The sequence below is a fragment of the Sciurus carolinensis genome, chromosome 17, assembly GCF_902686445.1.
Source record: "Sciurus carolinensis chromosome 17, mSciCar1.2, whole genome shotgun sequence".
In the NCBI taxonomy this organism is placed as follows: domain Eukaryota; kingdom Metazoa; phylum Chordata; class Mammalia; order Rodentia; family Sciuridae; genus Sciurus; species Sciurus carolinensis.
The window spans coordinates 40,616,273-40,632,670 of NC_062229.1; the positions used below are offsets into that span (position 1 = coordinate 40,616,273).

The 16,398-nt window shown below is 41.1% G+C and overlaps 1 protein-coding gene across 6 annotated transcripts in view; it reads left to right on the forward strand.

The window, feature by feature from the left end:
- Nucleotides 1-16,398, forward strand: part of Nek10 (NIMA related kinase 10) — a 214,848-nt gene that overhangs the window by 79,163 nt on the left and 119,287 nt on the right. For all 6 annotated transcript variants that reach the window (XM_047531950.1, XM_047531952.1, XM_047531953.1 and 3 more), the window contains one exon: nt 1,777-1,852. In XM_047531950.1, the coding sequence (XP_047387906.1) occupies nt 1,777-1,852 (76 nt within the window). The remainder of the gene's footprint in view (nt 1-1,776; nt 1,853-16,398) is intronic.

Below are 16,398 nucleotides of genomic sequence, written 5' to 3' on the forward strand. Positions count from 1 at the left end.
ATCAAGTCCTTGCTTTCATGGATCTTGCTTGACTAAAACTCATTGCAACAAACCTGATAACCCACATAAACGAGGGTAGTAGAACTAAACAGACTTTTCTTAAAAGAAGACATACAAATAGGTATATGAAAAAATAGGCCAATAGATATATGAAAAATGCTGAACATCATTAATCATCCAGGGAATACATATTAAAACCACAATGAGTTATCACTTCATCCTAGTAAAAATTGCTGCTATCAAAAATACTAAAGATAATAAGTGCTGGGGAGGATTTGGAGAAAAGGCAGCCCTTCCACTGTGTTGGTGGGAGTGTGAAGTAGTGCAACTATTTTGGGAAACAGTATGGAGGTTTCTCAAAACACTGAAAATAGAACTACCATACGATACCGCAGTTCCCTGAGTACATACTGGAAGGAAAGGGGATCAGTACACTTGAGACATCTGTGGCACTATTCACAAGAGCCAAAACATGGAAATAACCCAGGTGTCCATCAGATGATGCATGGATAAGGAATGTGATACACATACACAGTAGAACATTATTCAGCCATAAAAAGAAAAGAAATCTTGTCATTTGTGACATGGATGGAATTGGAGATCATTGTGTTAAGTTAAACAAGCCAGGCGCAGAAAGACAAGTGCCACATTACCTCATTCATGTGTAGAATGTAAAAAGTTTGATCTCAAAGATGTTTAGATAGCCTAGTGGTTTCCAGAGGCTGGGGAGATAGAGAGGAAGGAAGGAGGAGGAAAGGCTGATCAATGGGTACTGTTTTGGAGTTGGAAAGGTGAGAAGTTCTTCTGTGCCATTGCAGAGTAGGATGACTAGAGATAACAATTATGTACCATATAGCTCAACAAGCTAGAGAAAAGGATTTTGAATGTTTTCACTGAAAAGGAAGGATAAATGTTTAAGGAGGTATGTTTAACCTGATTTCAACATTACATAATACATACATGTATTAAAATATCACATTATCTCATTAATATAATAATTTTTAATGTTTCAAGGTTAACAGTTAAAAATGAATTTAAATTACAAAAGGAGAGAGAAATGCTAACTACCCTGATTTGATTATGACGAGTTATATACATTTTTCGAACTGTCGCACTGGGCCCCATAAATATGTGCAATTATGTGTCAGTTAAAAATAAATGAAAATAAACGTGTGTTATTTTAAATGAAAAAATACACATCAGTTACTCAATATTGTACTACATATATTTATCTTTTGAATAAATGGCATTTTCACATATTAAATTATTTAAATGTTACATTATACAGTTTACCATTATACTATGCTGCTCCAATCCCTATTTTACAGATAATGTGATTCAGTACAAATGGAAGCCATTTAATTTCATGGTGTTCAGACCTACCTCACTTTTCTTTGGACCAGATGCAGAAATGACGCCATAATGTTAGAGTCATTCTATTTATTTGAGAATTACAAAGGATAACCTAAAAAGTGAAATCGCAAGCTCAACAAGGACATGCCCCTGTTTCAGTCCATTTTAGGTTTTTAGAAACTGATAGACCTCATCATGTCAAAGTCCAAAACATTATGGCCCAGCATAAAGCATCACGTGCGCCCTTCACTGGAACTGGGAGTGGGGTAAAGACTGGCACACGAGACATTTTGACAGAGGGTAAGAAAAGAAAAGCCTCCCTCTGTGAAGTGTCGTGGGGACTGTGCAGAATGTCAAAAGCTAGGGAACAATGCGAATGCTGGAAATGCACAGTAACATATTGCTCTGTTTTGTGAATTGTAGCTGACTTTGGCCTGGCAAAGCAAAAGCAAGAAAACAGTAAGCTCACGTCCGTCGTTGGAACGATCCTGTATTCTTGGTAAGGATAATGATCTTATGGCTCTCTGCAGCATACCTAAGTAGTTTGGCCTTTCATTTCCATCCTTGCTTGCACAGAAAAGAGAATTTTAGGCAAGAAAGCTAGTGCCAGGTAACACACACGGAAAGAATGGTGGATCATTACGTGTGTTTTAAACAACAGCTGCAAAAGTAATCTTTCTTCTCAGCTTTATTCCTCATCAGGATGACTCTTGCAACTTCTAAATTGGACTAATTTGTGGCACACTGTCTGTGTGAAATAGTTGTTGAATTAACCTGGTGAATGAACTGAGGGATGTGCTACCCAGCATGGCCTGGGGGCATTTCTCTGCAGTGACGTCATGTACCTACATTTACCTTTCCTGCCTGTAAACGTTCCAGGGTAGGCAAAGAGTTTTCGTGCACTACTCTATATTCTGCTACCTGGAAAAAAATAGATATTGAATACATTTTATTGCCTGCATGAATAAATGACATAGATACTTATGCATACATGTACAAAGTCAGTTTCATTTTGGGTAAGCGAGTGTTTATATTTTGACAGATTGGGACACTTCTAGTTTTTTAAGCACACTTTGAGGGTTCTTTTGCAAGCCATTTGTACAAAGTGAGACTCTTCTTTCGTTAATCACATAGCATTTATCTGAACCTGTTGAGATTAGCAAATAGATATGAGAGTCAACAGAATAGCTGGAGAACTCTTCCTACATGTTATCCAACAGGTCAAATAGTCAGGACACTTCCATTTTCTTTTTAAAATCTAGCCAATTATCACAAATTGAGTCCTATTGACAGAATTGAAAATGAATCTTCTTGAAGGAGGTTGGAAATGTCTGCAAACAACAGCCCCATGTCACAAAGTCCTTACATAACATGATTATTCAGGATAATGGTTATACGGGGTGATTTTTCATTTATTTCACTGGAAGTTCCTCATATTTTATTTTTGAAACAAGTTCCATGAGAAGATGCACAAAGATTGGTAGCCAGGTTAATATTCCTTGAAAATTGCAAGTTTATCTTTATACTTAACCTCTTAACCACAGGCTGACCCATTTATTGCTTACTGCTAGAAGAATAATTTATTTATTTATTTGCTTTGCTCTGCACTATTTTTCAGAAATACTGAAAATTTGATCACAAAAGTGTCAACTGATCCTATATGTTTCTGAACAGATTTGACTGTTAAAGTCACAGAACAAATAAGATACAAACTTAAATTTCAGTTGACTGTATTGGGTATTAACAGATTTTTATTGCCAAGGCTATGAATTAAGTTCAGAATTGCTAATCGACAGTATCAATTTTGTGTATATTTTGTGTCAGAAAATTTACAGAGTGGGTAGGAAGAAATCCAGAACATGACAGCTATTTTGCTTTCTTATCCTAAAGCTGTATTTGCAATTTTCTTTAATTTTTAAATGAACTACAGAGTTAGTTATGCTGAGCCTACTAGTATAGATAAGCTATTCTTTCATACAGGCATCGTGATTGTTTTAATAACGTGTGCAGTGTATCTTATCCCCATTCGTCTTTCTATCAAGCCCTTTGTTCCTTAAATTACTTTAAATGTTTTCTTTCTCCTCTCGTCTCTCCTCTCCTCTAGTTTTTAGAAATGCTCTTGTGTTCTGGGTTCTCCTGCAAAGTTGGACTCGCATGCTGTCTGTTTTCCTGGCTTTTAGTATCTTCACCTGCACACAGAATCAAAACATGGTGTTCTGTTACAGTCTTTGGGTCCAGAAGCAGCCTGGGCAGCAAGGGCTGAAGTGAAATGGTTTGTGTGGGAGGGGGTCCCAGGAAGCACTGGGAGGGGAAGCGGGTAAGAGCTGGCGTAGAGGCAGCTGGTGCTGTGAACCACAACAATCAGGGCCCGAGAGTCATGTGGAACAGTGGCGTAAGGACCTTTTAGAGTTGTCCTGTGTGTTGGGTGAGGGGGGGGGGCGTTTGTTCCCCAATCACACATGGGAGCCCCTGGCACCGGCTGGGAAAAGCCCTCAGCAGGGTCTCCCACCGCAGAATGTAGGGTGCCCTAGACTTGCCCTGAAATGTGAGTGGAGGGGACCTGGCAGGGTCAGCAGTGCAGTTTCTCAAATCCTAATGGTTTCGGATTTAGGATATATCCCAATAAATTGTTTGGTATGTCCAGTTTCTTTTGAATTTTTCATACAGTCATTTTGGGGTTTTTCTCTGACTTTTTTGAGTTGGAAAAAAATTTTAGTCAGTGCGCTGAGACTTGCACCTCATGCCTTTTTTTCTAAATTTTTTTTTTTTTTATTTTTAAAGACTGCATTTTGATTCATGGTAGACAAATGGGGTGCATCATTTCGTTTCTATGGTTGTGCACGATGTAGATTCACACCATTTGTGTAATCATACATGTACGTAGGGTAATCATGTCTGTCTTATTCCACCATCTTTCATACCCCCCTCTCCCTCTCAATGCCTTTTCTTGAATTGTCCCTTTGCCCTGGGGTATTTCCCTCCAGATTTTGTGATTTTTTTTTTTTTTTTTTTTTTTTTTTTTTGTAATCTCTCTGAGCTTTTCTGAACCTATAAATGTGGAAACTGAGATCCAGGGGAACTTCTGTCCCAGGCTGTCTAAGTTTGATGAATCTGCTCTTCTCATGTCATTTTGCCCTTTTCTTTGCTTCTGTTTCTGCAGACATGATTTAATGGGAGAAGGTTCTCTCCATCAACTCTCGTAGGAAGCTCCTCAGACCATCCTGTATTCTTTTTGCAGCTGCTAGATAGATGGTTTGCAGGCACATTGCTGGACAGGCTATACTAGAACAGAAGCTCAATAAAACCTCCTATTCTTTATCTAATTTGATTCATTATTAGGCAGGCCTTTGTTATCCTTATCAAGGAAAATAATCTCCAAATATGGCCTTCGTTTCTGTTTCCTATCTCTATTTCTCACTCCAATTCCAACGAACAAAACCGTATACCATCTTCAACCGCATTTCACAGCCGGTTTTAGAGTTCGGGTCTCCAGGAATCATTTCGCACTAGTTCTTCATGGAACATAGCTTTGGGATTTAATAATCAGGTGTGATGTAATAACAATGGGGAATCTTTGACTTCTCCTGGAATGGGACTTTTTCAAAATTCTATTGTTCTTTATGATGCCACTCACATTATGACATTAGATAATTAGCAGAGATGCTAGTGAAGTATTTACTGGGTGGATCAAAATAAACCTGTAGGTAAACTCAGACAAGAAGAGACAAAGTGCAGCAGCTGCATATCATCTGTACCCCTCAAGTTCTTAAGGAAGCTATTATACACTCAAAACTGAAATCTTATATGGCTTTAAAACACTTCTGTGACCTCTGATTGTTCATGTAAAGACTAAGTCCCCAGTATGACTGCAGGCATACAACTCTGCATGCTCTGGCCTCAGCCACCTTCTTCAGCTTTACCTCAAATCAGACTTTACCCTGACAATTCCATCTGGACTCTGACCACAGGGCCTTTGCACATGCAGCTCCTTTTACCTAGAAAACGCTTTCCCACTTGTCCTCTTGTTAAGTCTTATCCATTCTTCAGCTCTCAACTGGAACATTGCTTTCCTCAGGTGAAACCCCTACCTACTAGACAAGGCACTCCTCTGATTCCCTACGCTTTTTCTTCATACAGTTGAATTTTTCTTTCATTTTAGATAGTTCATGATGATTTTTGTTAACCACGATCCCCAGCACCGAGTTCAGAGTCTGGTACTTTAAGGGCTCATGAGAAATAATTGCTGCATAAGCGCTCTGAATTCGCACAATTTTGAACAACGCCCAAAATAACGTGCTATAAAGCAAACTGTAATCCTTTTTATTATAAGAACTTTTTTGTTGGTTCACATCCTTCCCCTTCCTGTTCCTCCACATCTCCAAAATGCCCCTCCCTGGAGTGCTCCTCCTCTAGATTGTTGCAAAATCTACTCCTTTACTTCTTCTTGGTCCCTGCTGAAACGTTCTCCCTGACCACCTGCCCGAAATAGCAACCCCTGTTTGGATTCCATCCCTGGATCTTGCTTTAGGTTCCCACAGCCCTTGCCTCTACCTGACCTTGTACCGTACAGACGGTCCCTCCCTTAGGATGGCTCAACTTACAGTTTCTTGACTTCACGGTGGATTGTATTCACTAGAAACTACACATTGAATCTTGATCTTTTCCCGGGTTCAGGTATGTGTAAGGTACTCTTGAAATGCTGGGCAGTGGCAGCAAGCCACAGCTCTGTCAGCCACTCAATCCCAAAGGTGAACAGTGGCTGGAGGCCCTCCGGTACTGTGTCAGTAAGCCGTGACCTCGATAGGTTTGGCATGTTGAACACGTGCTCGCCTTCCGACATCCTCAGCATGGGCCCACCCCATGCTGACCTATCCCCATGGAGCTTCTGCATTCCTCGTGATGCTTCACGGGCTCCCTGGGAGCAGGACTTTCGTCTCCTCTGCTCACCACCGTTTCCCCAGGGCCTACAGGCGCAGAATGACAAATCTTAACATTTTCGATAACTAAAGTAAAAATAAGTCAATGACAAATCTTAACATTTTGAATAGCTAAAGTGAAAATAAGTCATTTTGCATTTTAATAGCATTAAAAAAATCAGCGTGCATTTCTACTGGGCTCTAAGGTACTAACGTGTCTTGGAACTCCTCCTGCTTTTGCCTCACCGAGGGCTGAGGTGAATACTTTGAGCTTGAGAGAGTAAGGACCTTGACTAGAGGGTCCGTTTCATTGCTTTTTCCATTTACTTATTTTACTTTTAAATCTTCTCTTGTTACCAGGACAGTGAATAATGGGATCAAGTAGGATATTATCATTTTTGAAACAATGAAGCATGGAATGATTGTTAATTACTGAGACAAATATTCTTCTATGACTGATAAATTGGCCCTAAGGGAAATTGCAAGAGAGGAATTTTAAAAATAAGAGCATAATTGGAATAAGAATATAGTATTGATTGATTGGTAGGTTGTTAGAAGACAGGCTCTGGAATTGCACTGCCTGGGATTAAATTCTAGGTCTGCTGTTGAGAGTTACAAATGACTGAACTCTGTGCCTCAGTTTCCCCACCTGCAACCTGGGTATAACAAGAGTGTCCCTCTCCTAGATTATTATGAGATTAAATGAGGCGATGCCTACCTGGTGCTGGACTGGCGTATGGTAAGCATGTCCTGGATAAGAGTGATGTTATATGCTGTTTGAAAGGATAGAACCCATTTGAATGTATAGATTTCATCGTGCTTAAGAATCAGGTCTGTTTCTTAATAGTCACAGTAGAGGAGAATTCATTATGCTGTGGTCATTTCTAGCTTCTTTTCCTTCCCTGTCTGTTGGGTTCCTGGGTTGCTGCTTTGTTTATGGTCGGGAAGAAGGTCTTTCTAGCAGCCAAATCCAAGCAGCTGAGAATTGTAAACGGGAAGGGGGATGCTCTTAGCCTGCAAAGACAGGAGTCCTGCAGGCTCTGAAGTTCCTATGGTGGTGCTTTGAGCACGTGGGTGGGCGAGTGCTTCTGCCTATAATTACTTCCATTATGGGTTTTCTGTGGCCTGGCAGGATAAGATTTGGGTCTCCCTCAGCACCCCCAGTCTCTTGCAACCCCTTAAACACACAGGGGCACACACTCATATGCAGTTGTTTTATTATCTGCTAAGGTTAGAGAGGAGGGAATTTTGAGTGAACTCAGGATTTAACTGTACAAATTGAATTCTAAATACATTTTAAAGACTCCATGGAATAGGTCACATGCTCTCACGGATTTAAATAGAAGTTGTTATATAGAAACTACTAGAGAGCATATATTAAGGAGGTCCTACCACACCATGTCTAGCTTTATGTTATTAACCACACAGTTTTATTTATTTTTATTTATCAAACAACTTACAGAGAGCTTGTTAAGTTTAGGCACTCCTAAATGCACTTACTAGTCATTTAATCCTCAAAGCTTCCTGTAAGATAGGTGTGGCTATTAAGTAATCTTAAAGGAGGTTAAGTAATCTTGTCCAACGTCACACGGCTAGTAGGTGGAAGAACCTGGATTCCTAACTACTCAGCCTGATTCCATGGTGTGTGCTCAACCCACTGGACTCATCTGATGTGTCAAGAATTAAAACTGATTGATGTGTTCTTTGGGGTTTTGCAATTTGTTCTTTAGAAGGTATTCATTCCAGGTAGCCTTCACCAATACATTTCTTACTTCCCAAATTTTATTTTTATTCAACTAAAAATCCTTGCTTTAAAATTTTCCTTTTTTGTTTTTTTTTTTGTGGTTTCTCATTGTCCAACACTTGTTTTGTTTTGTTTTTTAGTACTGGGGATTGAACCCAGAGGCACTTCCCTACTGAGCCACATCCCTAGCCCTTTAAAAAATATATTATTTAGAGACAGGTCTGACTGAGTTGCTTAGGGTCTTTCTGAGTTGCTGAGGCTGACCTTAAACTTGTAATCCTCTTGCCTTAGCCTCCCAAACCTCTGGGATTACAGGCATGTGCCACCACGCCTGGCTTGTCCTACACTTTTAAAAATTTATCATTTATTTATTTATTTTTGTTTGTTCTATTTAGTTATACATGACAGCAGAATGCAGTTTGATTCATTGTACACAGAGTACAACTTTTCATTTCTCTGGTTGTACACGATGCAGTCACACCATTCAAGTAATCATACATGTACATAGGGTAATGATATTTGTCTCATTCTACCATCTGTCCTTCCCAGCCCCCTCCCCTCTTCTCATTTCTTCAACACAATCCAACATTCCTCCATTCTTCCCTTACCCTCTCACACCCCCCAACCCCCTCATTATGTATCAGCATCCACTTTCCAGAGAAAACATTTGGCCTTTGGTTTTTGGGACTGGCTTATTTCACTTAGCATGATATTCTCCAATTCCATCCATTTATCTGCAAATGCTGTATTATTATTCTTTATGGCTGAGTAATATTCCATTGTGTGTGTGTGTGTGTGTGTGTGTGTGTGTATCGGGTTTAGGCCAAGGAGTGGGATAGTTGTGTCAAATGGTAGTTCCATTCCAAGTTTTCTAAGGAATCTCCACACTGCTTTCCAGAGTGGCTGCACTAATTTGCAGCCCCACCAGCAATGTATGAGTGTACCTTTTTCCCCACATCCTTGCCAACACCTATTGTTGCTTGTATTCTTGATAATCGCCATTCTAATTGGGGTGAGATGGAATCTTAGGGTAGTTTTGATTTGCAGTTCTCTATAAATTGTTTAAGATAGGTTTGGAATACTAGTAACAGACTTGATGATGTTCAGAGACACTTTTTGAATTCAGTATGAAAAGTTAGAGTTCCTAGAAAAGGGGAAAAAAAATCCAAGTTAAGAACATTTTGGTAGAATGTAGGTGTTATAGTGTCTCTGAGCATACTGACACCATAGAAAGTATATGACTGGAAAGCACCTTATGACTTATAGTTCAGTCTAGTTTTCATTTTGTGTGTCCCCAGCAATGTTAATCTCTGCTTTTAGCTCAGATTAAAAGTCTGAATAAAGATGTATCATGCCACATGCCTTATAGGTTTTTCCGTCTGATTTGTTCTTTGCTGCTCAGCAGCATGGAGAAGCAAGGACAGGGACTCTTTGGTGATGTATTCTATCAGCCGAGGCCCTTGCTTCTTTTTATCGACTAGTAATTCAGAATCACTTACCTTCAGTTTCTACATCTTATTTTCCTTTCCTTTTCATAGTCTTCATTTTTATAAGTAAACATGAGTCTGTAAATATTGGGCTTCCATCTTCATATTTATTTTATTTCTCTACTTTGCATTTTAAATGCAGATAGGCTGATACTCCAGTCACTATGTCAGGAATTTCACATTCCCCACTGGAAGGAGCTGTGAAAGGGAACATAGCATGTTCTGTTAGCATGATTTTCTGGGGGTGGTGGAATTGGGTCAAAAGTAGTGTCCCCATGAATTTACCTCAAATCGATTTATTGAATTATTAAGAAATTGTGAGAATTATTTGATGAAGGGGGAGATATACATTTTGGCTTATCTATTGCAGTGTAACCATCCACCCCCAAACTTGCAAAACAGCAGCTGTTTGTGTGGGTTTGCTGTGCCGTTCTGTCGGCTTCCCTTGGGCAAACTGATAGAGGTGCGCGTAGCTGAATGACTGGCTCAGCTGGCAGGTCCCAGATGCCCTCCGTACCTGGCAGGCGGTGTTGATGCTTTGGGAGACCCCCCTTGGGCCTGGACCTCCTCCGGGTAGCCTTCATTGACATGACAGTGTCAGAGCAGAATTCCAAGAAGGCAAAACAGGAGCCCAAGGCCTCTCGAGGGCTCTCCTTGGATGTAACTTACCATCCCTCCTGCTGCAGTCTCTTGTTCAAAACAAGTTAAGGCCAATGCAAGTGCAAGAGATGGAGAAGAATGGAGGAACTTTAGATTATGTAGAGGGAAATGGGAGCCGGGAGGTGGCGGGGGTATGAAAGAGGGTGGATTGAGACAGACATCATTATCCTAGGTACATGTATGATTACACAAATGGTGTGAATCAACATCATGAACAACCATAAAAATGAAAAGTTGTACCCCATTTGTGTACAGTGAATCAAAATGCAGTCTGTTAAAAAGAGAGAGAGAGAGAGAGAGATGGAGAAGTCTGTTTACCTCTAGAGGGAAGGAGGTGCCCAGAATTTGTGGCCATATTCTTTTTTTTTTTTTTTTTTTTTAAAAAGAGTTCTATCTAACTTTAATTAGAATGGAATTAGCCAAGTCTAGAGGATAAAGTATTTCTATCCTTGGGATAAACTTTTTTTTTTTTTTATTGTAAACAAATGGGATACATATTGTTTCTCTGTTTGTACATGGCATAAAGGCATACCATTTGTGTAATCATAAATTTACATAGGGTAATGTTGGTTGATTCATTCTGTTATTTTTTCCCTTCCCCCCACACAAGCCACGCTGTAACACTGTAGCTGTTTCAAAAAAGAAGCACAATCCACACAGTGGCTTCAGAAGTCAAGACCTGCAAAACAAAGAAGTAGTCCATTTTAAACACTTTAACAGTTGCCCGGTCAGCCTAAAGTCTTCTCAGAATGCAGGGGTGCAACCTGGTCCTGACTCGGAGATAGAAATGTGTAAGTAGAAGTTTAATACAAAGAATGATTAACTGTGAGAGAGGAGTAGCAATAAGATATAAGGAAACTCTAATTGGTGTCCCAGGGCTGAGGAAGAGTACCAAGGAAAGATGAACTTGGAGGGGTTCAGATCTCACTGGAGAGGGTGTGGTAGCCCAATAGTCAGCAGAAAAGCGGGCTGCGTGGACCAGGCTGGAGCTGATCTGTAGCTCCTGGGTCAGCAGGGAGCAACTCTCTTTAGTGCATGTGCAGGATCAGGTGATCAGTGCCCTGTGGCATGGCAGGCAGCAGAGTCCTTAGAGTTTGAGGCTCAAGAGGGTGGGATGAGTGAACACAGGCACTGCATGAGCTGGAGGCTTTTGTTGGGTTCAGGCTGTGAAGAGGCTGTGGTTTCTGTGTCAACAGGGTGACATTAAGAGAGTTACCAGCTGAAGCTGCAGGTTATATGGAGAGAGTGGTCTGGGCCAGTGGCTGGGGAAGGCTCTACTGGTTAATTCTGTACCTGTACTGCCCACCCCTGGCCCATGCCAGAAATTGCAGGAAGTCTTTCCTCCTCTAGGCCCTTCTAGCACCATCTGCAGAGAAACCTTAGCATCATGCTCACTTTAGAGAAGAAACACTCAAAGGGATTCTATTGTTTACTGAAGGATGTGTTGGGAGCAAAGAGGCAATAAACTGACAAGTGATTCATTAAGTCATTTCAGATTTGACCACACTTGCCCCTGGACTGGAGGGCAAGGGAAATAGGGCCACTTGATAGATTCATCCCTGCCACCAGTGTGTGTGTGTGTGTGTGTGTGTATGTCCCCAAATTAAACTAATTTGGCCACAGCACTGCGGTGTGTTCAATATCTTTATTTCCTCCAAAAAAAGAAAAAAAAATTTTTCCCCCCTTGTGTGCCTCCAGCATTGGTCCATCTCCAGAGTGACTTTTGAATGGCGAAAATTAAATCCTTCTCCAGTTCAAGTCTGAGTCATCTCAGCATATTTAGGGAAGAGTAGGAACTGTGGTTTGACTGGGTGAGATTTATGTCATGATGGTGGGAGTCCTGGAATTTTCCCCTTGGCATTGTGGAGCCACTGGGCATCTCTCAGCCTGACAGTCACTTAATAGAAGTGCTGCTCTTCAGAAGACCCGCAAAATGAGCCTGGAGAAAGGGAAGGAAAGAGAGATGTGTGTGTTCATCATTTCATCTGTTCCCAAAGCAGGTATTCTAGCCTGCACTTGTCAGGAAAAAAATGACTCAGTCCTTTCCTGCTGTGAAATTTTAGTTTAATTTGGGGACACACACACACACACACACACACACACACACACTGGTGGCAGGGATGAATCAATCAAGTATGGAAGGATGGAAGGTTAGAAAATCTCATGATGCTTATAATGAGGGTCCATAGGGTTCATAGTGAAAGTCCCGCCCAGACACCCAGAATGAGACAGCACGCCACGGGCAGAACAAGGACCCGTGTGTGCTGGAGGACTCACAGGAGAGATGGGAGAAAGGGTGGGGTGGGTGCTGTGCCTCTCTGTGTGGTAACTGTGCCCTACCTGATGTGTCACCTAAGGACCATGCCAAGTGACATGTTTCCTTCAGAAGCGGAGGTCATGAGAGAGTGTGCTTGGAAGCGAGTCTGACTGAGTGAAAAGGTGACAGGAAGTCAGAGAAGAAGGAAAGAGCAGTGTGAGGAGGGAAAACAGAAAGGAAAGAGCGGGAAGTCAGAGGATCTAGACAACCGGGAAATGAGAGGTGAAGGAACTGAAGGAAGTATTTTAGTTATTTTTCGGGTCTGCACTTAACTCATCTTATTCTTATGAATAAGTTATTCCAAATGCGCTTACCAATCATAGATCCTTTTACATCAGTTTATCTCATACTTATGTAGCAAACATCAACATTCTATACTATTATTAATTTTTAAATTTAATTTTAATTTTTTGATCTTGGCATTTCAGACTGTCCACAACACTAGAAGCCATAGCACAACCAGTAACAGAACACTTTTTTTTTTTTTGGAATATGGAAATTGTTCTCTCTAAAGAGGATATGAGTCAGAAATTCAAGCTTCCATTTGGAGAGGAGGATTTAAAAGAAATATAATTTACAAACAAAACTTTTCAAACTGTGACAATATTATGGCCTGTAACAGAATGTCAAAATAAAGACTTGAACATGTGGACTGCTTGTAACTTTGATAGACATTGGCAACATCAAACCATTTAAAAACCATTTTCACAGAAAGGCATTTCCAGTATCCGCGCTTTCGGGGGTTAAATTTTGATGATTCTGTGTTTTTGCTAATCCCTCTTTAGTGCTCCACGGTTCTAAGCTGGTCGTATCTATTCCTTAATAAAGCTTTGGACTCACCTCACCTCATTTCCTCTGAACTAATTTCTGATTTTCACGGTAAAGCGCGTGTCATCTCTAAACAGAGTGCTCCAGAGCTAAGCAATGAGAGAAGCAGTGAGATGTCAGTGGGTTTGCCCGTGCATCCGTCCCTTCCTTTAAGAGAAAATAGGACGTTGTGCCATTACATAGTGCAGACTTGGGTTGTGTGGGCTTCATCCTGGCTCTGCCCCTTCCTATTTAACTTTGAGCAAACTATGTAATTTTTCTAGGCATCAGTTTCCCAATCTGAAATAGTGTAAGTATGTGTGTGATCACGATAGTTTCTACCTCATGGGGTTCTTGTGAGGATTAGAAGGATGGATGGATGGGTGGATGGAGGGAGGGATAGATAGTATCTGTAGTATAGAAGGGAGTTAATCAATATTCTCTGTTGTCAGGCCCAGAGAAAAAGGCACATTGTTTAGGGAAATATTTCTTCCCCATCTCCACTCCAAGCACATGGTTTAAATGGCTCAGTAAGTCCCTTGGCTTTAAGAGATCTGGTCTTCTTGGCTAGTCCTACCATTCATGCCCCATGGCAAAAAGCGAGGGCAATCGCGTTTCATTGGTTCAGGCTGAGTCAATTCTAATTCTAATTCTAATTCTAATTAGTCAATTAGTCAATTAGAATTCCTGCCTGAAATGTCTGGGATTCAGACTGCTGGGATTCAGTCAAGGATTGAAGCCAGGAAGCAAAAAGCCCGGGGGAGTGTTTGTGTCTGTGGAGGAGGCCGGCCTGACAGAAGGAGGTCACATTCCCGGAGAACCAGAGAGAATGAGTGAGTTCTGGGCCCTAAATTTCATGTCCCCAAGACCCCGAGGCAGCTTCGCTGTTTCCTGAGCTTACAGGGACCTGTCAGGAAATGCCTCTGTTTGCCGAACCTTGCTGGGTTTCTTAGTTTGGGTGGCCCTTTGTTTGAGTCAGCTTTTTTGCCGCTGCGACTATTAGACCCGACCAGAACAGTGGAGGAGGAAAGGTTTATTTGAAGGCTCATGGGTTCAAGGGTCTTAGTCCACAGAAGCCCGGCTCCACTCCTCGGGGCTCAAGGTGAGGCGGCACATCATGGTGGAAGAGCGTGGCATGCTCCCATGATGATCTGGAAGCAAAAGAGAGGGCTCCACTTGCCAGATACAAACATACACCCCACAGCTACGCCCCAGTTCCCCCTCCTCCTGCCACACCCTACCTCTTCAGTTACCACTAGTTAATCCCAATGAGGGGATGAACTCACTGACTGGTCAAGGCTCCCGTAACCCAATTATTTCTTCCTTGAATCTTCCTACATCGTCTCACACATGAGCTTTTGGGAGACTTCACATCCAAACCATAATACCCTACCAGCAGACCCTGAGACAGACTTCAAGTGAAAGTGGTTTATTTTGGAGGAGATCCAAGGAAACATGGATAAGGGGATGGGAAAAAACAACCAGAAAGGAAGGCAGCAGATAAAGGAGTTCTTGAGTTGCCTCTGTGGGCAAACAGGACTCAAACCAGTTGAGGAACTTGAGAGTCAGTTTAAACAAATAACTTGGAATTACCCTTCCCCAGAGGAGAGAGTGGTATGTTTATCCACTAGCTCTTATCTGTTGTTGATTAAGGGCCATTCCTGGAGATCATTGGTTCACCAGTACTTCAGGTCCCTCGGGATGAAAGAAAATCCTCAGATAAACCTGAAAATGTTTGGAATTCAGTCCAGCATGCTCTGAAGAAGTAAGGACCAGGGGTGTCATCAGGACACCTAACAGCATCTGCTTGGACTTAACAATGAGGGCCACTTGACTGGCCAACAGAAATAGGCTTGCAGGATGGCCTCGAAGACTTTGCTTCCACCAGGTAGAAGTTGTATGTGTGATCCCCTTCTGTTCTCTGAAAAAATATAAATTTTTTTTTCCCCATGCTCTCTGGACATATTCCTCTGTATTGATAGTAGGAAATCTCTGACATTTATTTTTAGATTTTCCTCATACTTGGATGGAGTTGAGAAAAATATCTCCCAGTTCCAGAGAGACTTTCTGCCTACTTGTAGTTCCATTGCTTGCATTGATTGGGTTTGCAAGTAATGTAGCAACACCAGGCAGATGAGGTAATGATGGTTTAAAAATAGATGTGCATGTTCTCTCTGTGAAGGTCTCTACTACTTTTTTATACAAATTGAAATGTTTACTGGGAAGTTGCTTGACTTTTAAAAAAAAATCTGTCCAGGCACCAAAATACACATTTTTTTTTTGGTGGCTTTATATTTATTTATTTATTCTTGTGTATTTTTAAAATTTATTCATTTTAGTTATATATAATCCCAGGACACACCCTGACATTTTCACAAAAGCATGGAACACAAGCTGCTCCATTTCAATCCCAAGCACTCCCCGCCAGCTTCCTGCTCCCCTCCCTTTACTTCTCCAATTCTCTTTGATCCCTTTACAGTTTACTTCATTTATACTTTTCCTTTTTTAAAATATATCTTGTTTTAGTTGTAGGTGGACACAATACATTTATTTTATTTATATGTGGTGCTGAGGATCGAACCCAGAGCCTCACGCATGCTAGGCAAGTGCTCTACCACTGAGCCACAACCCCAACCCATGCTTTTTTTTTTTTTTTTTTTAATTTTTAAATTAGTTCCTATGGATACACCTGAGGCCAGGACCCACCATGCTGCATCCATGCACCCACATATGAAAGTTTGATCAGATTCATCCCACGTTCTCTCCTTTTTCCTCCTCCTTCCTCCTCATCCCCTTTGTCTACTCTATTGATCTTTCCTCTATTTTGATGAAATTCCCTCTCCCCCTTTTTATCTTTTCTTTCTTTTTTTCTTTTTTTTTTTTCCCCCATGCCCTTATTTTGGGTTAGCTTCAGCATATCAGAGAAAACAGTTGACCTTTGACTTTTGGGGACTGACATATTCCACCTAGCATGATATCTCCAGTTCCATCCATTTACTGGTAAATGTCATAATGTCATTCTTCTTTATGACTAATACTCCATTATGTATGTATACCACATTTTCTTTATCCATTCATCTGTTGAAGGATACCTAGTTGGTTCCACAGGTTGGC